The 24551-nt window shown below is 49.6% G+C and overlaps 1 protein-coding gene across 2 annotated transcripts in view; it reads right to left on the bottom strand.

Annotated features, from left to right (window-relative positions):
* Positions 1-208: 208 nt before the first annotated feature.
* Positions 209-24551, bottom strand: part of Kctd10 (potassium channel tetramerization domain containing 10) — a 30341-nt gene continuing 5998 nt past the window's right edge. Inside the window, exons 2-7 of one of the 2 annotated variants that reach the window (XM_004664107.2) lie at positions 22100-22313; positions 10724-10893; positions 8373-8459; positions 7795-7847; positions 5757-5952; positions 209-2908 (exon numbers count right to left, since the gene is read on the bottom strand). In XM_004664107.2, coding sequence (XP_004664164.1) covers positions 2684-2908; positions 5757-5952; positions 7795-7847; positions 8373-8459; positions 10724-10893; positions 22100-22313 — 945 coding nt within the window. In that variant the 3' untranslated portion in view covers positions 209-2683. Of the gene's footprint in view, positions 2909-5756; positions 5953-7794; positions 7848-8372; positions 8463-10723; positions 10894-22099; positions 22314-24551 lie in introns of both variants that reach the window. The other variant, XM_004664106.2, reaches the window with a different exon arrangement.

The following is a 24551-nucleotide window of genomic DNA, read 5'->3' on the forward strand; positions in this document are numbered from 1 at the left end:
GGGGTTATCACCTGCAGATTCATTCTGCTTTCCACAAGCCAGGCAGCACGCCCCCCATCCCCACCCCCACCCCAAGACAGAAACTGAGTCACTTCCCTCTACTGTGAGCACTTGAGGTGAAGGAGGAAGCCTCGTTCTTTGTCATAAGCTGCCCCTTAGTTGCTCAGCCGAGCTGGGCATTTCTGAAAAGACCCAGGAGACAGAAAAATAGAAGCATCATGTAAGTTTATTTGACATACGTCCACAAAGGCTTGTACAAGACAGACACGGTGACCGCTTCTAAAGCTTACAGTATTTTTTCATAGTGCAGAGATACAAGAAGACTGATGGCATGCTTAACAGTGTGACGGTGACTCTGGTGAGTCCTGAAGACAGCACTCAGTGCTGTTCACACGGAGGTGCTGAAGAGCAGCTGTGAGGACCAGGTGCGGGAGGGTACACCTAGCTGAGCCCAGGACCTGCGCAGAGGCCAACCAGCCCGTCCAGCACAGGAAGGCAGTGGGAAAGAGACGCTATGCCAGGAGCTGTGACAGCCTTGGCCCACACTCGCCACAATCAGAAAGGACTGATTCAAAATATTGAACTTGGTTACCATGGACCAAAAGCTGTTCTAAACTTTTGTTTCAAATGTTAGCTATTTACAGTGTAATAAAAGCTTACTCTGTACCAACTCCAAGAATAGTGTTTTACTTGGATTATTCACGACTATAAATACTATCGCCCCTTGTGAAAAGTCAGTTCCCGGTACAGTGTGTTTGGTACCAGAGCTTTGGAAGAGCTAACGCTGTCAGCTCATGGCTGGACGTGGCTGAGAACCCCTTTCACCAAGGAACATCTTCCAACCTGCTCCTGTCCACACTCCGGGGAAGGGGAGGGGAAGAGAGAGCTGCCAGCAGCCGTAGGTCACGAGGCGCAGAAACCAAAACAAGTCATCAGACTGTTCTACAAACTTACTCTGCACACAAACAGCATTTACAAAACAGAATTTATACAATGGCTTTTCCATTCCTACAGAAAACATAAGAACTGACATTCCCTTTAACTTCCTAAAAAAGCTCAACCCAAATGGCAGGGTTGGCGTTTAAGACAAACAATATAAAACATTTATGGGACATTTTGTAAGCTCCCTTTTTCTTAGCACTTAATAAAATCCAAATAGCCTAATACAAAAGTTTTTCACACAATCGTTTAAAAAGCATCTACCCAGTACATGGTTCTTAGGTTCAGTCATGATTGTTCGCAAGTTTTTTTGTAGGCTTTGCTGCCGGATACAAAAGAAAGGCATACAACTGTCACAGGTAGGGCAGTATGTACAAAGTCTGAGCTGTAAAAACCGTCACAAAATAGACACTCATTTGGGGGGGGAATGCGTGTGTCAGAGGCTGCCCATATTAACACCTTTGGTCTAAAACATTAACAATTCCTTTACCAAGCAGACAAAAGTCCATCCACTACTCCTCACACACCTGCATCCTTGTGACCACCTAGTCTGCTCTCACCACCCACGTCAGTCACAGCTCGCCTGGGTTCCTGCGCAGAGGAACCTGGAGGTAGGTCACCGAGAACATCGTCCTACACGAGCGCTGTGCGCTCAGCACGGCTCTGGCCAGGGCCACCTGTGCCCACAATCACACATCCCCACCGACAGTCACACACATCCCTTAAACAGACACAATACAAAAAGACCCAAAGGTATCTGCACACCTTCTCAACCTGCTCGCCGACACCCCTCTATTCTGCGTAGAATCAAAGACATGAAGGGGTTTCCAGCAAGGACACTGCCCTCAGTCAGTAGGCAGGCTCCCTGCAACTTGGGGTATAGCGGTGTCCCAGCCTGGAGTCAGACGAGGACTGTGTCTGGGGCCACAGAATTTCTAAGCAAAGGACAGTCACCCAGTCACTGCAGCAAGCCCCACTTAGAGGAAGTGGGTCCCTGAGAGCAGCACGTTGAGAGCTGCGGCCCACCGGGTGGCAGAGACGCCTTCCTGCAGCAAGCAGCAATGGCAAGGCCCAGAAGGAAGCAGAGCCACTGCCCGCGGAGTGGCAGACGCGGTGGGCGCAGCAAGCACCAGACCACAGCTGTGCTGCTCGGGGGCAGGAGTCACCTCCACTGCTGCGGCTGGAACTGCTTACGCATGCACGTGGGGCACAGAAGCCTCGCGACTACTCTGCAGAACAGACGTCCTGCAAAGCAGTGGGGACTGCCCAGTCAGAACACGAGGAGCCGGCCTGCCAAGTTGGAAGGTGTAGGTAGGAAGCAGACACCCTGGTGGCCCCAAGACCATTAAACTGAACCCTTAAGGGAGTGTCACCCAAGAAGCCCTAATAGGTAGTCAACACCCACAAAAATAAATACTGCAAACAAAGCTTCTCACATATACTTCAAACACATTCATACTTTCCCTCCGAGAACCAAGCAAGCCTGGCTCCACGAGTTCTCAGAGTCTCACGAAAAGTAGAGACCTCAGACACAGCTCTCTCAACAACAGGGGTGCACACACCTGGGTCAAGATATCAATCCACCTTGTCGAAAAGTATCAAAATAATCCTCTGGCTTGTTACAAAAGTGTTTCCAGACTCCAGGGTAAGTGGAAGGTGTCTGGAAACCTGCATAGGATTGGGGGGGGGGCAGTGCAGGGAGCGGGGAAGGAGGTGAAGGAGGGCAGCGCATGGGCACGCCCGCTCACTGGTGGAGGTGGGCTCGGTCATCTGGGCGCTTGATGTGGATCCGCCGTACACGCTCGATCCTCTCCCGCTCCCGTTCCTCGTCCTCGTCCAGGTGATGCGAGCGTCCAGCTGCCCCGCCTGTGGCCTCAAGGAGTGCATTGTCAGGTCCCCGGCCATCCTGCGCCTCATACAGCAAGATATTCAGGGTCTCCTCATAGATCCGGGCCTCAGGGAACTCAACCTGTGTTCCCACAAAATATAGAGCAAGTTCGTTAGCAGGACACAACACAGCGCACCATCTTGGCCTGTACTTCGTAATAGTGCTACTGTGACACGGCAGCTGTTACTTTCAGAGGTTACAGTTGACCTCACTCCTCAGCTTCCTGCCAGGGGGCCGCAGACACAGGCCCAGGAAAGGGAGGCTGTGTGGAATGACTTTCTGGCCAGACAACTCAAGGTCCTGAAGAGACTGTGCAGGAAGGGGAGCTTCAGACATTGTGTGTGAGAACCTCGCATCACCCCAGCCAAAGGATCTGTTCCTACACCTCACACACAGACCAGAAAACCAGAACAGGACACTGCCTGCTCAGACTAACCGTCCACAACTGAAAGTTCTACAAACTCTGTCACTAGACCTCTACCCCACAGAAGCCTAGCCGGAATTCACGGCCTGAATCCAACTCTATCAACTGCTGGCAAAACCCCAAAACAACAACAATCTCCCTGGGAACTGAACAAACCCAGAGCCAACAAGTTCAGGACATAACTCAAAATTCCTCAGTGTGTGAAGAACCAGGAAAAAAGCTCAATTCCTGTGGGAAAAGACAGTCAAGAGATGCCAGTGCCAAGAAGATACAGGGTGCTGGAATGATCTGAGATCTGAAGGCAGCTATCAAAAACCATACCAACGGGCTGGAGAGATGGCTTAGCGGTTAAGCGCTTGCCTGTGAAGCCTAAGGACCCCGGTTCAAGGCTCGGTTCCCCAGGTCCCACGTTAGCCAGATGCACAAGGGGGCGCACGCGTCTGGAGTTCGTTTGCAGAGGCTGGAAGCCCTGGCGCGCCCATTCTCTCTCTCTCCCTCTATCTATCTTTCTCTCTGTGTCTGTCGCTCTCAAATAAATAAAAAACATTAAAAAAAAAAAAGATTTCTTAAAAAAAAAAAAAAAAAAAACCATACCAGCAAGTAGAGCAAGTGCTCATGGAGAAGAGGGAATGCGGGTGGTCTTAGCAAGGAGACAAGAGATGTAAAGAACCCAACATACACTTGACAACTGAACAATAACTGGGCTGGAGGGATGGCTTAGTGGTTAAGGCATTTGCCTGCAAAGCCAAAAGACCCAGGTTCAATTCCCCAGGACCCATGTTAGGCAGATGCACAAGGGGGCACACACATCTGGAGTTCATTTGCAGCAGCTGGAGGCCATGGAGTGCCCATTCTCTCTCTCTCTTTCTGTCAAATAAATTAATTAATTAAATATTTTTTTAAAAAGAAAACAATAACCAAAACCAATGAAAAGCAATGCATCTACTGACATGGCAGAGTGGCAGCAACAGAGAGAGAGTCCACAGACGAGTTCCCTTCTGAGCAACAAAAACACCGCCCAACATAGAAATCCATGCTCAGTTATCCTCTAGTGAGAATTAAGACCCAGACAATGTATGTATTAGACGTCTGCTTCAACTTGAAATTTCAGCAAGCCACACACTCTCCAAATTAACCAAAGGACAGTTAAACTATGAAAAGAATCAGTATTGCATTGGGAGTGCTGGAACAAGCAAGCCATCAAGCATACAAAAATCCCCAATGGAATACATGAACGGTTAGCTGAGACAAGACAGCAGGACAGGAGTGTAAACCCCAGAAACGGAGTAGATGGGGAGGAGCCTGTTGTTGCAGCAGTAACTGCCTCTACCACCACCAAGTGCCTGGAAGGCAAAAGCCATGGGCTCCCGAGGAAAAGGAAGACGCTCTTGAGGGGGAGCAGCGTGGGTGAAGAACGAGCACGCTGCCCCCCCACCCGGCATCAACGCAAGCCAGGCTCGCTCAGAGCCTCTGCTCCCTCCTCTAGAGGTGGTGGCCCAAGCACGTGCTCTCTCAATCCCCCAGCTCCCTGCTGAGATCAAAGATGAGAATCTACATGTTTAAAAGTTAATATAATGATCATCCTTTTTATGTCCAGGGGCAGAAGCAAGTCAGGTATATTTAAAACACCCAAGACATGACAGAACAGGCTTTAATTAGAGGAGGAACTCATGCCCGGTCCTGCTGCCATGTTTGAAGCAAAAAGAGCCTCAGTATTTCTCTCTTCTGGCTGCCTTCACATAAGTTTATTTATTTTTTGTTTTGTTTTGTTTTGTTTTCTCATTTTTATTTATCTATTTGAGAGTGACAGACTGAAAGAGGCAGAGAGAGAGAATGGGCGCGCCAGGGCCTCCAGCCACTGCAAGCGAACTCCAGATGCGTGCGCCCCCTTGTGCATCTGGCTAACATGGGTCCCGGGGAATAAAGCCTTGAACCAGAGTCCTGAGGCTTCACAGGCAAGCGCTTAACCGCTAAGCCATCTCTCCAGCCCTTGGAATACTGAGGTGTAAAATAGGTTGTCAAATAAGTCCTGTGTTGAAGAGGGAGCGTAATGAGTGGTAGGTTATGACGAGAAAGCCAAAGTCAAGCTCTTCTGGGCGGCACTGTAGCTCTGATGAGCAGGCCTGGTGAGGCCTGATGGTGGGAGAATGTCGCAGGCAGGGTGTTCTCCTAAGTGTTTGCATGAGTGGAGGCCGAGATCAGCGACGCCGGACGGGAAAACCATGGGCGGTTCAGTGCACACATGTCCAAGGGAAAATCTGAATCCCTGTGTACCACACAGGAACTAGGTATAGCTGGCTGTGTCTACTTGCTAAGCACCACAAGGGAACACCATTCTGTTTCTCCAAGACCTACATTCAGATCTTTATGGGCCCCAAAGATGGCTAGCTTCCCAATGGGCAACTATAGACAAGGAAGCATTGTCAAAGACTTCCCCCTCTGAGATCACTTTGCTCAAGTGAAAGAAAGAAAAGCCACTCGAAGCCGTCTTTGCGAGGCTCCTACCTTGGTCTGTTTCTTCTCAGTGGCATACACGATGGACGTGCAACAGACTTCGGCAATCTTGCGCCCCTGGCCGTAAAAGGACCAGCAGCAGATTTCGTCCCCAATGACATCTTTTATGAACAGGACCCGTCCGTTAAAGCGCAGAGAAAGCTTATCAAAGAGTTCGATGTTTTTCAACATATTGTCGTCAGAATTGCTGCAAAAGAGCGTTCAACAGGGTGATCACAGGCTAGTAATATTTGCCAATGTAGCTGAATTCTTCTACACACAGGCCTATTGTCCTCTCTATCTCATTTCACCTTACGACAATCCCGTAAGAAAGGCACTATAGTCCCCACTGCTCAATGAAATCAGTGTCATTGTCCTAAGTCCCAAAACTCCTAAGTGGTAGAGCTGGGTTTCAAAAAAAGACAGGTATGGGGCTGGACAAATGGCTCAGTGGTTACGGCACTTGCCTGTAAAGCCACAGGGTGGCACATGCGTCTGGAGGTTTTTTGGTTTTGGGTTTTTTTTTTTTTTGGTTTTGTTTTGTTTTTTTTTTGCAGTGGCTGGAGGCCCTGGTGCACCCATTCTATCTGCCTCTCTCTCTCTCTCTCTAACAAACAAACAAACAAAAATATATTTTAGAAAAAAAAGACAGCTGAGGTCCCTAAGGCTGTGCCTCAAAGCAGCATGCTTAAGTAGCTGCCCTACATAGGCAGAGACAGGCTGCTGGAGATACTGGGCCTCGGCAAAAGCACCACTGCAGGGGCACCCCACCAGGCCCAAGGGGCAGAACAACAAAGTCCAAGAAAAACTGTTTTATTTATTCATTATTTATTTATTTATTTGAAGCAGAGAGAAAGAGTGAGAATGGGCACACCAGGGCCTCTGGCCACGAGCAAACAAACTCCAGATGCATGCACCACCACGTGCATCTGGCTTATGTGGGACCTGGAGAATCAAACCTGGGTCTTCAGGCTTCACAGGCAAGTGCCTTAACCACTAAGCCATCTCTCCAGCCCCAAGAGCTATGTCAGTTTATGGGTCCTGAATATTCCCCCCTACTTCGTATTTCACAATCACATGTTTACAAGAGAGCCAAAAGGCACTCAAGAAACTTCCATATACTGCTGGTGGTATTATACAACATTGCAGTGACTCTGGATGGAAAAGTTGACAGGTCTCCAGTGACTGACCATGGAGTTACATATGTATGACCCAGCAATCCCACTCCTTGACATATCCCCAGGAGAAAGGAAAACATGTCCCCCGGAAACGAGGACATGAATGTTCAAGGCAGCATTATAGCCAGACAGTGGAAATAACCCAATGTCCACACTGATGACTGGAAAACTAAGATGAGTCCACACGGTGGAGAACAATCCCACCATGAAAAGGAATGGCATACTCATGTTAGAGCACGGATGACCTTAAAAACAAGCTAAGCGGGGCTGGAGAGATGGTTTAGTGGCTAACCCGCTTGCCTGTGAAGCCTAAGGACTCAGGTTTGCCTCCCCAGGTACCATGTCAGCCAGGTGCACATCGTGGCACATGAGTGTGGAGTTCAGTTGCAGTGGCTAGAGGCTCTGGCATGCCCATTCTCTCTCTCTCAAATAAAAATTAAAAAACTTAAAAATTATTTTTTAAAAACCATGCTAAGTGAAGGAAAACAGTCATAAAACACAACATGTTGCAATCCATGTAGACGGAATGTCCCAAACTGGCAGATCTAGAGATTAATGGTGGCGTGAGGCCAGGGGTGACGACTGAGGGAAGCCAGGAGTAACTACTAGTGAGGTGATGAAATTTCCTCAACTGGAAAGCACTGGCTGTGCACAGCATGGCAAGTACACGAACCATGCCCGCTGCAGCTCCGAAGGCGAGTTTGGGGCCTGGGCGAATTCCACCTCAGAGCGCTCTAGTCCAGCAGCTCGGCTAGCAAGTGGGGACGTGCACAGGAGCCCTCCTCCCGTGAAGGGACAGGCGGAGCTGCGCCTCGCTGTGCGCGTGGAGGTCTGCCGAGCACCTGACGCATCTCTTCTGGCTGGCGTCTTACCTGGTATAGGAGTATTTGTTGTTACTTCTGTTATACAGCAACTTCACGGCTGGCTGGCAAAGGTGACGATGAAGAAGAAAGAGAAAGTTATTCGGCGTGCAGGTGCAACAAGCCACAGACTTCCCAAGGGACTGAGGCCATGTCTCAAGGCAGAAGAGGCAAACGGGGAAGGGGAGACCGCCTGCGTCAAGGGCAACTTAGGAGAAGCCACAGCTTCCTGGGGACCTAGCCTCTATGTCAAAACTTAGGCAGAGGGCTGGAGAGATGGCTTAGCGGTTAAGCGCTTGCCTGTGAAGCCTAAGGACCCCGGTTCAAGGCTCGGTTCCCCAGGTCCCACGTTAGCCAGATGCACAAGGGGGCGCACGCGTCTGGAGTTCGTTTGCAGTGGCTGGAAGCCCTGGCGCGCCCATTCTATCTCTCTCCCTCTATCTGTCTTTCTCCCTGTGTCTGTCGCTCTCAAATAAATAAATAAAAAATGAACAAAAGAAATATTAAAAAAAAAAAAAAAACAACTTAGGCAGAAGAGTCCCCTTCATGTCTGGAAGCAAAAGAAATCCCCAAGGGTGCCTGCAACATACCTTATTTGAAGTTGCTATAAGTTTCTGTTCTTCTTTGGAGGAGGTGATGACAGGGACCTTGCAGAAGGGCTCGTAAGTGTCTTTGTTCTGCTGGAACAAAATGAGCTTTCAGCCTGGGAGACCTGCCCAGCACCGGGCTTATTAAAGCTGTGGTGGGGGAGACGGAGCAGGCGGGCCAGGAGGACAGGAATGTGAACAAGGATGTCTGTCACTTTTCCCCGCCCAGGAAGTCGCTCAAAACTAAACCTTGAACATAACTGATGAGACATGACTTCATCAAAAGCCCGATAGCCCCGTCACAGCAACCGCAGAGGAACAAAAATGAAAATGAGAGAAGCGAGGTCAACAGATAAAAGCTGCCAAAACGTTGAGCTGGAACATGGACCACAGATGATGACCAAGGAGATGGAGACAATGAAGCCCATGTGAGAGGGTGGAGAGAAGTCCAGAGGCCCAGGGGGCCAGTGCAGGCCGGGAGGAGGACAAGGTGTGGGCTTGCCAGTTGGCACGCACAAGAGCGAGAGAGCCCCAGATCCTCTCGATCCACGCCCACTCCCAGCAGGACGAAGGTCCGCATTTCTGCAGTAACTGACACAGCTGGGGGCAGCACTGCCCAGCTGCTGTCATCTGCAACTAAAGGGTGAGTGCCCCCAGCAGACCTCAAAATGTAGCCACCCATACTTACACACCAGACAGGAGTGAAGGACTACTTTGGTTGGTTGGTTCTTTCTTTCTTTTTCCCTTTCCTTTCTGTCTCCCCCCCCCCCCCTTTCTTTCGAGAGGGGCTTGCTATGTAGCTCAGGCTAGTTCTCTGACCTCTACCTTCTGAGTGGGATTTGTTACCATGATGCCTGGCAGGAAAGGACTTCTTCAAGGACAATGTCTTCTGACCAAGCCCCATAGATAAGAGCAAGAACTAACTGCCTGGCCCACACATGCAGCTTGTCAACCTTACACTGTGCCTCAACAGAGGATCAGGACCATCGGACTGTGAGGGAGCCTGTCTAACATGAGAGCTGAACCAACACAAAGAGCGGAGGCTAAGGATTTAAGAAGTCAGGCCCTGGAGGAGTGTCCACATGGTGTTCATCAGACAGACAAGGACAGGCGTGGCACCTCTGAAACAAGATTAGCATGCTATGAAAGCAGCTTTCAGAAAACAAGAGGAGAAAAAAGAAGCAAAAACATGACAGCAGAAATAAAAAAAAACTTCAGTAAGAGGGTTGAAAAGATAAAACTGGGGAGGGAAAAGCAACTGTCGGAAAGCAGGTGAGAAAGATCCAGAGAGATACTGGGAGGAAAGAGGGTGACCAGGTCAGTCCTGGAGGCTAAAGAGCAGACTACCAGACATCGAGACGGCCTGCCCGCAAGATGAAGATGAACGGACCTCCGATGTGTCTGAACAGCCCAACCTGAGACTGATCCTTCTGAGAACTTGGAGCCGAAGCAGGGATACATACTTAGAAGTCAAGTAAATAAAATACCCTAAAATACCCTGTGGCTCAACAATATTGACAATCAAGGTCTAACGAAAGCATGATGAGAGAAGAGATGTATCAATATAAGCCTGGTGGTGGTGGTAATATGTGAGCTAAATTCCAACTTTCTAGAATGATTCCAGTGGACAAAAAAAGCTAAAACGTGAATGGAGAGCAGTCCAGAGCCTGCCTGGAGGGTGAAGGAGGCTGGCGAAGGTGTGGTGATGTCTGACAGCAGCTACGCAGTGCTCAATGACCATGCACCGCACGAGCCATGTTCCAACGGCAGCCCACAGGGGCTCTTCTGATCCCCCCCATGCTGCAGCTTTACTTAAAACAAAAGGTCACTGGCTACATTGGAAACCTGACTTGAACCCAATGGCCCTGCCCTAGTCCAGATGAGGAGGCAGGGTTGTCTGGTCCCAACCATGACTAATGAGGCCAGAGGAAGTCCCACCATGGACTCAGAAACTCACTACTGAAGGGATGCAATATACAGGAGATGACCCAATGTCACGTGACGTGGTCAGTCAGAGCACAATTAGGTGACTTGCACAACATAGGGCAGCCTAAACACATGCTGCTGAAGTTCCCCTTAGTCTTTAGATAGTCCAGAGAGGCCTGGTAGACCAGTCCTGGACAGGGGGTCAATGGCCGCATCTGAGTGGCAGGGGAAATGCTTTTCCACCCTGTGCTAAGACCTTCAGGCGGCAGAGCTGTTCCTCAGGGAGCCACTCCTTCAGGGATCACTTGTAGGTAGGGGAGGTTGATTCTGCAGAATGCCTCCCACGTCTCAGTGAGATAGGAAATGCCCCATTTTGTAGGTAGGAAAAGGGTGCTGCAGGCGTCCCTGTGGAGGAAAGGGGTGCCTACTTGTAGGGCTGCCTGGCACTCTTCTAGCAGGCCCTGCACCAGGTAGTATTTGGCCTCTGCCAGCAGCTCCTCGATCTCCCGGCGGCTCTCGGGCAAGGGGACGGCCCCATCTCGAAGGTAGTTGAGGATCGTCCCAAAGTGCTTCCCGCAGCGGTCAATGAGGATCCAGCCTGCAGTAGTAAGGAGGGAGGCTGGTTACACAGCGCTCTTCCTGCTGGAGGCGAGGAGCAGAGCTGCGCTATCTCCTGGCTCCCTTCCTCTCCCGGGGAAAGCAGGAGTGTGGAAGGTTGTGGCTACAGATGCTTACCTCCTCACAGTCCTGCCACAGCCTGGGCTGGACACATGCCCAGTTCAACACCTGTGGTCTACAGCCCCATGGGACACCAAGGCCTAAAGCCATGTTCCTGAAGCACCTGCAGTCTCCCCTGGGACGACAATACCAGCTCCCTCCTCCACACTGCCCTGACTGCTCTCTAGGGGCAGAGCTACTCTACCCAGACAGTGACCTCTGACTGATTCCTGGGCACATCACGTGAAGTGGCCTATCTACCTTCTTACAGAATCACTTCCTGGCTAGTGACAGCAAGAAGACAAGAGACCCTGCCAACAAGCAGCACAGTCAGCCCGGGAGACAGGTCTCCCCGCGGCACGTGTAGGAAGCGCCCGTCTGCTGGCCAGCAGCCAGCACTGTGACAAGCCTGCAGGCTGGGGACCAGGAAGGCTACCCCGTTCCTAGCACCTTCTCCAAGCTCATCTCCCACCCACAGCGTAGGACTTAAAATTCTTCTTCGGAAACACAACATCTCTGGAGGTGTTTGGAGAAGCCAGGCCTGGCAGAAATGGAGTGAAGACTTGTGACGTCTCAAGAGAAACAGGCAGCCACATGGGCGGGTGAGCGTCGGCCTTCCCGAGCACACGTGACGTCAGGCGCGGGGCTTTCGACACGCTTCCCGACTCACCTCCCAGGAGAGAAAATGACAACGCCCAGCCTGCTGGGGAGACTAAACGAGGAACTGAACCCTACCACCTTCCCACCTGGCCCCTGTCAGGAGAAGGGGCGGACATCTGCACTCCTCACCTCCCTGCACCCTGCCCTGCGTCCCCGAAACCCCCAGCCCTGAAGAGGACAAGAGCCAAGAGCAGCAAGCGCACCTTTCTCATGGGGCCATCTCCCCAGCCCTTAGTCCCCCACACCCAGCCCCTGACAAGTGGACTCCCATGGCTTTGCTTCCTGGTTAGTGTTTGTTTGTTTTTTTTTCCATCATCACCAGTTTCTAATCAGGCCACTTCCGCGACCCTCCTCTGAGCCACTCAGACTGCAGTCCCTGAGCTGTTTGCTGAAGGCTGGTCTCCCTCCTTCGGAGCCTTCCTCAGCACTGCCACCCAAGGAGGATGCCCCGAGCAGAGCAGGAAGAATGCCCATCAGGCAGATACAATGCAGCGTGCAGCCTGGAGCCCAGCCTTGACTTTGAGGAGGGAAGAGGCCCATGAAGGTCAACCCCACTACCCTGGCAGTGACCTCCCAATACTCTTCCACCCACTTCTAAATCGGAAAAACAAAATAGGAACTTACTATCTGATGCAATTCAGTTGTCCACAGGGGCAGCAAGCAGCGCTAGTGCAGCTGGATGGGCTGAGGCCCGTGGCTGGCTGGGAGCGTGACCCTGCCCCACAGAGGCGCCTCTACTGCTCCAGCCAAGGGTGGCCTAGCAGAAATGTGGACCCAGGGCTACAAGAGCTCTGATAGTCCAAACAATGCCAGACATTCAGATTTTTCTGTGCATCTCATTTTTTTATTTAATTTTTTTTCAAATTTTTATTAACAACTTCCATGATTATAAAAAATATCCCATGGTAATACCCTCCCTCCCCTCACTTTCCCCTTTGAAACTCCATTCTCCATCATATCCCCTCTCCTTCTCAATCAGTCTCTCTTTTATTTTGATGTCATCATCTTTTCCCCTCTTATGATGGTCTTGTGTAGGTAGTGTCAGGCACTGTGAGGTCATGGATATCCAGGCCATTTTGTGTCTGGAGGGAGCATGTTGTAAGGAGTCCTACCCTTCCTTAGGCTCTTTCGTTCTTTCGCCACCTCTTCCGCACTAGACCCTGCATCTCCTCATTTTTAAAGGATGGTAGACTAGTTTAAAAAGAAAGCCATTAACCTGTAACACTGAGACTAAAACATATGCACGGGTTGAATTTGGCTTGCAAGTTCCCAGCCGACAGCCTCTATGCTCCCAGACCCAGGGCTGGCAGGATGTGGAATGAGGGCATTTCCCTCCCAAATATTTTTCTGGGGAGGCTCACTCACTGCATTTCCACAGACAGTCCCAGAGAGTCTTGGTGACATTCTAAATCTAGTGGGGAAGAGGGCAGGGAAATGGCTCAGTAATTAAAGGTTCTTTCTTAAAGCCTGCTGACCAGGGTTCGATTTGCTAGCCACCCACATAAAGCCAGAAAGGCATTTGTTTACAATAGCAAGAGATGCTAGTGCACACATAAGTGCATGCACGTGCGCGCGCGCGCGCACACACACACACACACACACACGCGCGCGCGCGCGAAAATAAATTTTTAAAAATTTAAATAAATGATGTGGGGAGGGCAGGACTTGACCACTGGGGACAAGGAACCTCAGGCTTTAGAAGAAACAACAGCCAATTCAACCCAGCTGCTCGGAAGATCCCGTCCACGGCCTGCCTGCATGCAGGGACAGCGCAGAGCTGCTAGGAAAAGGGGAAGGGCCCCCAGGTCCACTGCCCAAGTGACAGCCTAGAGTTTCCATAAATGAACAGGCAGATTGTGACACTGGGCTCCTGCTCAAGAATGTCATCAGGAAATGCTTGCGGTGCAGGAATCATACTTTGGACAAATAAGGGCAAAAAAGCCAGGCGTACTTTTCATGAGGTTTCAATTAGCACTTGATTTAAAATATTTGGTTGCTTTCAAAGCAGGCGAGCATCCCTCGGAAACAGCTCAAGTGCTGACATGGAGACCAGCAAAGGATGCTAAGCAGGGCCTTACTGAAGGTCAGCTACCATCCTGCTGAGGAGCACATGCTGCTGTTCAGGTGAGCCGCTGAAGGCTGGGCAGCTGGGATCTGGATCCGATGACCCATTAGCAGATCCTGATGGACAGGCACAGCCCAGGAGGCTCTGGACTGGGCTCCAGTCTATCTCAGAGCATAGTATACTGGGGAGGGCAGAGGCCTACGTCAGAAACCTCGCTTTGCCACATGCATCCACACCTCACTTAAGCCTCTGCCCAGCAATGTACTGTTGTACCTAGGGTACATCTGGCCACGTCCAACAATATTTTGGATTATCATACCTTGGAGGAAGGGTTCTTTTTCTATGATTTGTAGAAGACACAAATGGTATACCACAGGGCTGGCACATAGACACAATGAAAGAATATACAGAGAGCACACAGCATGATACTGGTCTATTGACAGCTCTCAAAATCAGTCCTAGGTCTTCACATCTCACCCTCCTTGCTGGAGAAGAGCGTTGCAGAAGTGTCAGGAGCAAGTTCCAGAGCCCAGAAACTAGTCGGTATGGTTTTCAGGATACCAATGCAGAAGGCTGTTCTGAAGGGGTCAGTTGTGTTGGGCCACTAGGCTCACCCTGTCCCAGCCCTGAAAATGCAGCATGATTTTCCTGTCTCATGGGATGTCTTTCCCTTCCCTTCCTTCCTCCCCTCAGGAACTGACCTTCCCTCGCCACACTATGGTATTTACAACTCTGTATTTCTGTGGGTCCAAACTCACTGGATGTCAGTCGCCTCAAACACTTGTCCCAAATTCAACTTCCCGAATCTGACTCTCTAGGGCAGGACCTTCAACACTGGCTCCACCAATACTTCTGAGTGGGTAAGTGACAGGGCCTGTCCTTTGCTCTTAGCTGAATTCCTGGCCTCGACCCAACTCAATGACAGCAACAAACCCTCCTCCAAGTCATGATAATCAAAAATATCTTTGGACACGGCCAAATATCCCCTAGGTATTAAAAAAAACCCACCTACTCATCTGAGAACCACTGAGGTAGTTCAAAGACTTAAATACAGATTACGGCTGTAGCTCAGAGGCAGAATGCGTGCCTAGCATGTGTAAGACTCTGGGCTCCAGGCCTAGCATGGGGGGTGGCAAGACCTAATGATAAAAGTACGACATAAGTGTAGAGGCAGCGAAAGTCACCATTGAAAAGCTCAGCAGGTAAAGGAACTTGCTTGCGAAGGCTGGCATTCGAGTTTAATTCCCCAGTATCCATGCAAAACGAGATGCACAAAGTGATGCTTGAATTAGGTTCATTTGCAAGAGGCCCTGGTGCACCCATTCATATTCTCTCTCTCTCTCTCCCCCATAATAAGAGAAATGTTTCTGTGGTGTTTTTTTTTTTTTTTTTTTTTTTTTTTGAGCTGAGACAAGTCAAACTGGGAAGTTCCTGCAACACAGATCTATAAAGAAAAAGGATCCAGAACCCATACCTCTGCAAAGCAGTAAGGTTGAGAAGGGAGGAGCACATAAGTGAGATGCAGCCAGGCAGCTAAAAGAAGAAACCCAAGTCAGTAACTATGAAAAGATGCCCAACACACTGCAAATGAGAAAGGGAACGACAGGGTACCATGTTGTTGCTACCAGGCTAGCAACAGTTAAAAAGTCTGACAGCATTGGGTGTTGGCAAAAATCTAGACCACTGTGAAGAGTGTAAGATAACACAGCCATCTGAGAGAGGGCTCTGACAAAGGCTAATGAAATGGAAGGTACTATCCCCAATTGCCTTCTGGAAATAAACTAGGACAGAGCCACCAAGAGTGGGTACGACCTTAATGCCACACCCCCTGAAGTGGTGGCATGGGAGCTGGGGAATCCTGAACCTCCTCACTTGATGTCTATGTGCACCAGGATGTGGCAAAGGCTGGGAAACAACGCTCCTGAGAAACTCACATTCAAGATCCTAACTGTGGACACTAGAGGCAGCCTGTAGCTCCATCAGCCTCAGGACCACCCTAAAGTGGAAGACCACCACAGCCTGAGCCACAGCCACTTATCCATGGCAAGCAGGCTACTACACAAACAAAAGCAAGCACACAAACAATGCAGTGCCCTTTACAAAATGCTCGTGCCAGCAGCCCACTGTCAGGGACCCCAGAGCTGTGCGAAGTGTAGTCCCCGGAAAGACCCGCTGTACACGGCTTCACCTGGAGTGCTCTTAGCATCCCAGCACCTGGCTATCTGGACCAGGATCCAAGCAAAGGTTCTGAAGTTCCTGGGTGACAAGGCCGAGCTGCACCACATGACACAAAGCCAGAGTAATCGTTACCATGGAAGGGAGGGAGGCAAGCAGACAAGGTACAGAGAGACACTATCAAGACAGTCCTGCTTTATGCTGCTCCAGGTGGGCTTCGAGGTGTCTGCACAGATAGCCAAATGAATGGCTCTGCTTCAACTTAGCTTCTGTACCCCTAATTCTGAACGCATTAGCCAGAGATCTGAAACTATGGGGGACAGGAGTTCTGTAACAAGCTACTAGGACAAAACAGTAGACCGAAGGCCAGTGTTAATGAGAATTCTAATGCATATTACAAAAATTGCCACACAAATCCACTGGGCCAATAGCAATGTTGACATGAAAACAAAGAAAATTCTAGCATTGTTAAAACTCAACTTTTAGCTGGGCGTGGTGGCGCACGCCTTTAATCCCAGCACTTGGGAGGCAGAGGTAGGAGGATCACTGTGAGTTCAAGGCCACCCTGAGACTACATAGTGAATGCCAGGTCAGCCTGAGCTAGAGCGAGACCCTACCTCAAAAAACAAAAACTAAAACAGCTCAACTTTTCTGGGGACAACTGAGGGAAAGGCCTGCTCACGCACAGCCACCGTGTCCTCTCAAGAGAAGCCACCCTGAAGAGGTGCAATGTACAAGTGCAACACATCACTCCTGAAGGCTAAGGTACGGCTCCCTGCCCCATGGAACAGGCGTCTCTGCAGCCTCCAGACAGGCTCTTCCGTCTCTCCACTGACCACTAAAGGCACCCTTGCTCGCTGAGCTCCCGAAGCACTAGGCACTGAGCATGTGCTCTGGTCTCACAGCCATCAGACATTAGCTTTCCTAGCTGGAAAATCAAAGAAGAGGCTCAGAGAAAGTCACTCACTCAATGTCACAAGGCCAATACATGGCCCCCACCAAAAAAAATCAAAACTGGCACAAAACCTGATACTTGAAAAAGACTCCATGAGGACTGAAGAAGTGGCTCAGTGGTTAAAGGTACTTGCAAAGCCCAGCAGCCTGTGTTCAAATTCCCATGACCCATGTAAGCAGGATGTACCAAGTGGCACATGCATCTGGATTTCATTTGCAGTGGCAAAAGGCCCTGGCATGCCCATACTCATTCTCTCTCATTCTGCTTACAAATACCTAACTTTCTGAAGGCTCCATGTAAGGCAGCTGTGACTGTTCCCAAGTAGAAAGCCCAGGAAGGACTCAGGCATAGTCCCCACAACCAGGTTCTGTATTCCGGGAGTGGCAAGCACGTGGAACAAAGCTCAAGCAAGCGGAGGCGGGAAGAAAAGGGAGACTCCCAGCAGCTCAAACCCAGGCCCTCTTCTGAAGCCAGCACTTCCTCAGACAGCCTTCAGCGCTCTGGCACCAAGACCCACGCACTCACCGCCTGTGCTCTCAACACCTGCTCTCTTACTAGAAAGCACGGCTGTGGATTCTCGCCCTTAGTTGAGCTGCACTTGACATTTCTATTTGCAACATGGGTGACAAGTTGGCATGAAGCTCTAAGAAGCAGGAAGTCTAGTCTCATTTATACCCAAGAACGTCCCCAGACAAAACGGAGGTCGTGGGTCAGGCTGTGCCATATTCCCTCCATGGGAAACAAGATGGCTTGGCCTGGCATGGCCGATGTCTGGAAGACCAGATCCTGAACCCAACAGCTCAGGCCTTCCTGTGAACCTGGGCTCCCGGTCAAGCACTGGATAAAGGCTGCCCTGAGCAGTGTGGAGAACACTGGCAGTTCTGCTGGGCCACAGCCTGTCCAGCTCAGCCAGGGTCTGCAGACCCTGTCTCGTTTGCAATATAGCCCTGGACCACCCCGGCCAGGGCTTTCTAGAAGAGGCTTCCACTTGGTCTCCAAAGCCACCTGGCTGCTCTCCCAGAACTCCCAGGACTAGAAAGCCACAGCAAGCCTGAGCTCTCAGATAATATCAGTTTCCTTTCCTCGCTGGGGTGCCATTGTCTTGATTTCCACAAAGACTGAGCAATGTGGGGTGTGACCCAGCAAAGGGAGCCTCCCACTCATAAAGCATGAGTGTTTTCTGAGGGAAGCACAGCAGCAGTGCCGGGGCTCCATTTTCATTTAACTGCCACTTGACCAGGAACCCAGGTTCACAGGAAGCCCAGGGCGCCAAAGGCCCTGCCAGCTTGGCTTCCTCCAGAATGCAACAGGAAACTGGCTAACCAGCCGGTGGGATCACGACGAGCGGTGGCACACAACGTTCAGGCACTAGTCGCGGCTGTGTGTCGAACTCACCGACAGCCATTCCTGGAAGACGGAGGTGCAGGCATGGAAAGGCCAGTCTCAAGCAGGTGTGGTGGACTTCAGCCACACTGGTCTAAAGAAAAAGGACTGAAGGATGGGGGTATGTCTAAACCTCATGTGACCTGCCCTTACCAACCAGTAAAGACGAACTCTCGCCCCTACTAGGTACCCTTCTGATACCTCTAGATGGTAGGAAATAGTTACCATTTGGGCTCTTTAAACAATCCTTTGCCTTTTACTCACACAACTTTCCATAAAGAATACTTACCGTGTGCAGAATATACATATATCAAGAGGAGTATCACTGTGCCCTTTTACCACGTGAGGAAAACAAAAAACATCAAAAGGCAAGCGACCTGATCAGGACGGGTGCACACTCAATGCACAGCCACAGCTCAAACCCAAGCCTGGGAGTTCTTGTCAGGACATCATCCCAGGAGGAGGAAGAGAATCCAGAGAAAGAATGGTGCCTCTCCAGGCTCAAGTGTCACTCCAAAGTCACAGAACTGGAAGGGAATCAACTAGGGCTTCTCCATGTGAGGGAAGCCAGCTGAGGCCTGGAGTGGGAAAAAGATTCTCTCAAAGCCACACAGCAAATCTGCCAAGTCAAAACCAAGAGCCAGTTTTCCACAGCCATGATTCCTCCCAGTATGTTTTTGGTTACAGAAACTCTCTCTGACCAGGATCTCCCCGATCCTCCCACCCTGGCCCCACCCAGACTAGATCTACTCTCCCTATGACTCTCAGGGTATCCTACACACACAAGAACATGGACCACAACCAGAAGCCAAACTACTATGACCAACTGCCCTCTGAACATTTGTCATCTGGTCATGCAGAGGCCCTTAGCCATAAAAATGTCCTCAGCACCTGGACGGTATCAAATGCAAAACCAGCCCCAGCTATACCACTCCTGGGCATCTACCCAAAGGATTCTGTACCCTGCCATGGAGATACGTGCACAACCATGTTCACTATTGCTCTCTTCATAAGAGCTAGGAGATGGAACTGCCTGGATGCCCATCAACTGATGAATGTACATGAAGATATACTGCATACACGCATCAGAATTTTATTCAGCTAGAAAGAAAAATAAAATCATATTTGCAGGAAAATGGACAGGTCTGGAAAATAGTATACTGAGTAAGATAACACAGCCTCAGGAAGACAAATATGGCATGTTCTCTCTCATGTGTGGCAAGTGGATCCTAGCTTCAAATTGTTAAAGTTGCATGTTTAAGTTGGAGTTAGTGACTGTAGAGGCCAAGAAGCTAGAAAAGGGCCATGACAGGAGATAGACTTTTAAGGGGGTCAGATAGTAGAACCCACGTGATATGAAAGTAGAGAGAGAGAAGAGTGGGGAGGGGAGATATTTAAGCAAAGATGTGGTGGGAACTAAGGGATGTATGAATAAGCTATAGTGAAATCTATATTACTTTGTAAGCTAATTTAACCTATAAGTTTTTTGTTTTCTTCTTCTTTTCTTTTTTCCCCAAGGTAGGGTCTCACTCTAGCCCAGGCTGACCTGGAATTCACTATGTAGTCTCAGGGTAGGCTTGAGTCTCCTACTTCTGCCTCCTAAGTGCTAGAATTAAAGGCGTAAGCCATCACGCCCAACGGGTAATAAAAGCTGATGAATGTATAATGAAGCCATAGGTTATTAAATAAAAATCCCAATGCCAGACATGAGGTGTCTTCCCTGTATCGTGGGTCAGAAAGTCTTTTGAGGACCCCAAAGCAACACAGGCTATTGCCACTGCTCTTGGTGACCCACCCAAACTAAATGGTAGGTCCCATACCCCGAAGCACCACCCTCTAGCTGCGGGACACAGAGAGATCAAGCTGGAACTGAGGTGGAGTATTCCCTCCAGTTGGCTGGCTATCACAGTGTCAGAAGGTGCTATGCAGGCTGCTGGGGGACAGAAGTCATCAACAGGTTTACCCTGCTGTGGGCCCTGCAAGCTCCACAACTGACCTACCAGGCAAAATGTACAGTAGTGGCATGACTATCATGGGGTAACCAAGTACTTTCTGATTGACTTTGGGGTCCATTCCAAAGGGGGGAGGGCTACAAAACTAGTCGAAAGCCCATAGTCATAGGTCTAGTGGGAGAACCTACCACTACTGTGACACTAAGTGGACATGTTGTCAAACTGCCTTCTAAATACTATGTTTATACCCATGGATTGTGTGTGCTGCTCTCAGCCATCATCAGAAAAACAGAGGTTAATGCAGAAATGCATATCTGGCCAAACTGCTGAGAATCAGTGACCAGTGAGCTCAGCATTAAATGCATTATCTACATCACTCTCTGTGGTGGTTCATCTCTGCTTGTCAACTTGACAGGATTTAGAATCCCCATGGAAACAAATTTCTTGGCATGTCTATTAGAGATTTTCTAGTTTAGAATAACTGAGTTAGGAAGATAGCCCCTAACTGCAGGCAGCACCAATCCATTGGCTAGGTCCTAGACCTGGAAAAGGAGAGCTGAGCACCAGGACTCATTGTGTTCTCTCTCCCTCTTCCCTGCTGACGTGACGTGACGCCGGCTTCCTGCTCTGGCCATGCTTTCCCTGCCACAACGGACTCTGCCCTCGGGAGCTGTAAACTGAAATCAACCCTTCCTCCCTGAAACTGGTTTTTGCCAGATATTCTGTTCCAGCAACAAGAAGGTAACTAATACACTCTCCCAGACACAAGAAATAGTGTGCATGAGGCAAAAGGAACATGAGAGGGGACTGGAGAGATGGCTTAGCTTTTGCTCGTGAAACCTAAGGACCGAGGTTCAATTCCCCAGGACCCATGTAAGTCAGATGCACATGGTGGCACACACTGCTGAAGTTCATTTACAGTGGCTAGAGGCCCTGGTGTGCCTATCCTTACTCTCTCTATCTGCCTCTCTTCCTTTCTCTCAAATAAATAAAAATTTAAAAAATTAAAAGGAAAATAGACTGTGAGAGCTGGAAGATGAGAACGAGCACTGGGAATGCTGTCTTCTGGACATGATGTGGCCACCACCCTCATGTACTCACAGTGGATGTGGTTTCCTGCGCAAGACTGAGCCCATCAACATTTCATCATGGATGGTAGAAGGACTCATAAGGTCTCACTCCTCCGTGAGGAGCTACTGACAATTCATGATCGCTAGGGAGTCATTTTATTTAGTGATTCAGCCATGTGAGTTTCCTGTGCTCCAATCATTACCCTGTACCCATGCTCTTGCAAGCAACCCCAATGAAACTCAGTGGATCCAAAATTTAAAAAAAGCCAGGCATAGTGGTGCATGCCTTTAATCCCAGCACCAAGGAGGCAGAGGTAGGAGGATCACTGAGAGTTTGAGGCCACCCTGAGACTACACAGTGAATTCCAGGTCAGCCTGGGCTAGAGCGAGACCCTACCTCGAAAAACAAAACAAACAAACAAAAAACTGCTTTAAAAAAACATTCCCCTGTTTGGTGATTTAAACTCATGTGGTAAGTATTAAACAAAATTATTTTCTGGGCATGGTGGCACATACCTTTAATCCCAGCACTCGGTAGGCAGAGGTAGGTAGGTGATCACCATGAGTTCGAGTCCACCCTGAGACTACAGAGTGAATTCCAGGTCAGCCTGGGCTAGAGTGAGACCCTACCCTGAGAAAAAAAAAAAAAAAAGGACATGGAAATGGGAAAGAGGCTAGGGAGGGGTTTTGTCGGAGTGGGAGGAAAGGAGAGGGCAACTGGAAATGAATACGATCAGAACACATTTTGTACACGTTAGAAACTGTCAAAATAAAGTAGAAACTGTTTCAATGCACACCCTACAGCTGAGAGGTGGCAGTGGACTCACCTTCACTGTCAGTGAGTACTTCCATGCGTCCACTGAACATGGCCTTCAGCATGGTGTCCTGCTTGGTGAGCGTCTGCATGGTGGTGTAGTAGAGGGCTCCTCCCACGTTCAGCTTCACGTACTTGGAGCTGGGCCCGGCACCCTTGAAGGAAGCTGTGCGGGTAGCAGCTGCAGGCACCGCTGAGCTCACCACACTTTCTCCTGACATCTCTTCCTGCCGGTGGAGAAGACAAGGTCACCACACCAGGCCTGATGCACTTCTTCAGCCCAGAGGCTGAATCTAATCTCCACAGTGTTTGTTTGGGTCCATGTATATACTGGTCTGGGCTGGAGAGATGGCTCAGTGGTTAAGGCACTTGCCTACAAAGCCTAAGGACCCAGGTTTGATTCCCCAGAGCCCACATAAAGCCAGATGCAGTGGCACATGTAATTGGAGTTCATTTGCAGTAGCTGGAGGATCTGCTGTGCTCACTGGCACTCACGTTCTCTTTCTCTCTCTCTTGGCTTTCAAATAAATACATAAAGAAAATATTTTTCAAAAAAACTTGGTTTGTAGCCAGGTGTGGTGGCACTCAGGAGACAGAGGTAGGAGGATAGCATAAGTTCGAGGCCACCCTGAGAATACAGAGTGAATTCCCTACCCTATCTCGAAAAACCAGAAAAAAATAATTTGGTTTGTGCCCATTATTGACAACTGAGAAGAGCTCAAAAAAAATTATATACTCTTGGCTTCCTTTAAATCATAGGCCAGTTGGGCCAGGAGGGCAATTGGTGGAAACTGGGGGATTAGGCTGTCCCTGAAAAGAGGTATGCACCCCTCGGTTCGCTCCAAGCAAAGTCACATGCCAACCTTGTTTACTGATTCTGAAAGGCCCGAGCTTGCTCTAACTCTTGTTACCCAGCCTGCTTGCTGCCCAATACCTGCACAAGCAGACACCCGGCGGCATGTCCAGGCGGTGTTAGCGCTTTCCTAGCACTCGGCTGCCGTGGGCTCTTCAGCGCAAGCAGACGGAGCAAGCTTTGGTGGAGCTGGGTAGGACCCTCCCGCCCACTCTACCACTTTCTATGGGCACAAGCAACAGGAAGTCTTAGAAGCAAGTCCCTGAAAAATGAGTGACTTCCTGTACTAGGGTCACCACAGGCAGCAAGTGCCCTTAACAATACCAACAGCACTGCCAACTCTCCTGTACATCTCAGCCACTGCAACGGGCACAGAGATGCCAAACTATGCAAGCCTGGGAAAGGAGGCCTGCACCTGGCAGGGGTTTACTCCAGGAAATCACTGTTGGCATGAGTGAGTCTGCAAAATTTTAGAGCTGGAGATGATAGCCAGGGACAGATAGGGTCCTTGCTGAATCTGGGTCACAGAAGTGAGAAAGAATGAGGAAAAACAAAGCAAAACAAAAACAAAAAACACCTCACAGCCAGAAAGCCAGAAGGGGCTTGGCCCTCACTCTCCTATGAGGTTGCTACGGGGCCTTGTCAGAAAACAAAAACAAGACCATTCCATGATCAGGTCTGAAAAAACAAAGAATGCAAACATGATCCAAAACACAAAACCACCCTACAGCCCCTCTCCTGACTGACGCAAGTTTCTGGCACTGTGCTGTAGGGTTCACCTGGTACCATTCTCCAACATTCTACATGGGACTCACTGAGACTAGAGCACAGAACCAGCGGCTCTCTGACAGCGTCCGTAGCAGAAGCCCGGCTCCGAACCCTTTAGCAAGCCTCTTCTGAGAGCCTTCTACTCCCCCTCAGGGCAAACCGCAGACACCCCAACCACACTGGGCACAGCTGTGCTCCTTGTATTGTTTGTTTGTTTGTCTGTTCCGAGGTAGGGTCTCACCTCTGCCTCCCAAGTGGTGCTGGGATTAAAGGTGTGTGGCACTGTGCCTGGCTTTTTTTTCCCCCCTGACTAAAGGACACTAAGAGCATAAAACTTCAAACTATTCTGAAAACTTATTTTCATGCTCTTTATGCCTTTCCATCTTTCCTGGAAAAAATTTTCCACAATAAGTGTATTACACTGGGGCTGGTGAGATGGCTTAACGGTTAGAAGAGCTTGTCGCAAAGCCTGCCAGCCAACCACATAAAACTTGAGATGGCGTTCCCTTTGCAGTGGCACGAGACCCTGGTGCACCCATACATACACACACACATGCAAGTAAATTTTTTAAAAAGTATTACATTTGTAAATGGAAAACCACAAATGTTATCTTTTTAATGGGTAGAGGAAGAAATGGTAGCAGTCTGTAATAGCAGGGGCAGTGAGTAAGTGACAGTCACTGGAAAATTCAATTCAAGGTTACCCAACTCTTCTGACCGAGCCTCTCCACCTCCATCCCAAGGGTGGCCAGGAAATCACAGCTGCAAACTCTGATACAAGTTCCCCAGAAAGAATGGCTTCCTGCAAGGAAGTGTTTTCTCAAGAAACGGTTCCTGCTTCTCG

The sequence above is a fragment of the Jaculus jaculus genome, chromosome 13, assembly GCF_020740685.1.
Source record: "Jaculus jaculus isolate mJacJac1 chromosome 13, mJacJac1.mat.Y.cur, whole genome shotgun sequence".
Classification (NCBI taxonomy): domain Eukaryota; kingdom Metazoa; phylum Chordata; class Mammalia; order Rodentia; family Dipodidae; genus Jaculus; species Jaculus jaculus.